Genomic DNA, 2052 nt, shown 5'->3' on the forward strand with positions numbered 1-2052 from the left:
TAAAACTGAATGGGAGAAAATCAGTTTTTTCTACTTCTGAATGTCTTGATGGTAGGAACCATGTCAATAAGGTTTCGTACGGTGTAAAATTGCATTAGAACATTTATACACAAAATACAGAACAGTACTTTTAAGGAATTTAAGAAAAACATTAAAATGATAATTTCCAATACTTGCAATTGGCCAATGAGATATTAGTAAGTAACCAGTCAATATTATTGAATTTCACTATTATCTTAAAATTTCTCAACCATTCTAGTGAACAAAAATGCTTTTTGAACTAGACATTTCCTGAAAGCTTTCTTCACCTCCCGGTTCCTCAGGGTGTATATGAGAGGGTTTACCAGTGGCGTGACCACACAGTAGAACACAGAGACTACTTTACCAATGGTGAGTGTGTACTTGGCCAGAGGATGGACATAGGCAAAGATAATGGTGCCATAGTAGATGGTGACTACAGTGAGGTGGGAGGCACAGGTGGAGAAGGTCTTCTTCTGAGTCTCTCGGGAGGACAGCCTAATGACTGTGGCCACAATATTGCCATAAGAGGAGATGGTGAGGAGGAAAGAGCTTAGGATCACAGCAGAGCTAAATGTATAACTCAGGGCTTCCACAAAGAAAGTGTCTGAGCAGGAGAGTCTGAAAATGGGGTCTAAGTCACAGAAGAAATGATTGATCTTGTGGGGACCACAGAAGTTAAGGTGCGAGATGAGTATGGTGGGTACGAGAGGAGCAAAGAATCCCCCAGTCCAAGTTCCAGCTGTAAACTTCAGGCAGATCTGAGAATTCATGAGCAGTGAGTACTGCAGAGGGCTGCATATGGCCACGTACCGATCATAGGCCATCACTGCGAGCAGGATGCACTCTGTGGCTCCCAAAGAGAAGAAGAAGTAGAGCTGGGTAATACAACTGGGAACAGAGATGGTGACAACTTTGGAGAGGCAGGTGGCCAGCAACTTAGGCACAGTGACTGTGGTGTACCAGACCTCCAGGAAGGACAGATTCCCTAAGAAGACGTACATGGGTGTCTGGAGTGTGGAGTCCATGAGCACAAGGAAGATGATGAGGGTGTTTCCCATGAGGGAGAGCAGGTACACAGAGAGGAAGATCACAAAGAGAGTGAGTCGCAGAGAGAGCGAGCCCAGGAACCCCAGGAAAATGAACTCTGTCACTGTGGTGTGGTTTGCTCTATCCATACCTCATGTTCTGTGAAGTGGAAGAAAGCAGCACATTAGATGAGGTACATGACCAAGTGGTAATTAATGGCAAAATATTATTCTTTCATTTAATGATGAGCAGTTGCTCCATTCATACAAAGCAATGATTAATAATCATGGCTTACATTTGTCTATATACTTTATGTGGCTTACGTCTTTTAATTTTTGGGGAATTCTCCAATAAAAATGTACTAAATATCCACACTGTACAAATAGAATATTAAATATGTTTCCCATCATTTCTCAATGTTATGTTATGATGTGGGTTGGAATCCAAAAATGCTGGCAGTAAAGACCAAACTGACACCTCCAAGTGGTTATGGGTCAGACCTCAGTGCTACTCTGTCCATGATGGAGTCATTACCTACAGTCCAGAAGGTGAAGGAAAATCAGAGTCGATCCCACGAAGGTACATGGATCTGGGGCTGCCTGTGTAAACCTATGTTACTGTTGAAAGTATGATTTTGCCACAAGTTTACTTGTGTGTCCTTCACGACTCATTAGTTTAAGATTGGATGGATATTATCATGAATAAATCTGACATCAAAGCACAAACTAAACATTGAATTAAAAATATGTATGGAAGATACTGATAATTTTTTATTACTTGCAAATCCTTTCTCTCTTTCTAGAATAACGCATTCACCATTTTTCAGCCCTGATGAGGAACTGTTGTGTACGTATATCTTATTTGTTTTGTTTTTGTTTTTTAACTTTTTATGAATTTCAATGAGAAAAAAAGATCAAATAGCAATGGAACAGTTTCAAAACAGGTTAGTAGGACATTTACATTAATTAATACATTGAATATTGTCGTTTTCATGGTAGTTATTCA

The 2052-nt window shown here is 40.1% G+C and overlaps 1 protein-coding gene across 1 annotated transcript; it reads right to left on the reverse strand.

The window, feature by feature from the left end:
• Positions 1-236: 236 nt before the first annotated feature.
• LOC101591384 (olfactory receptor 6F1-like) lies at positions 237-1196 on the reverse strand. Its single transcript, XM_004648296.1, has one exon. The coding sequence runs from the start codon at positions 1194-1196 to the stop codon at positions 237-239; it is 960 nt and encodes a 319-aa protein (XP_004648353.1).
• Between the last annotated feature and the right edge of the window lie 856 nt (positions 1197-2052).

This window comes from Octodon degus, unplaced genomic scaffold, assembly GCF_000260255.1.
Source record: "Octodon degus isolate 3935 unplaced genomic scaffold, OctDeg1.0 scaffold00380, whole genome shotgun sequence".
NCBI lineage: Eukaryota > Metazoa > Chordata > Mammalia > Rodentia > Octodontidae > Octodon > Octodon degus.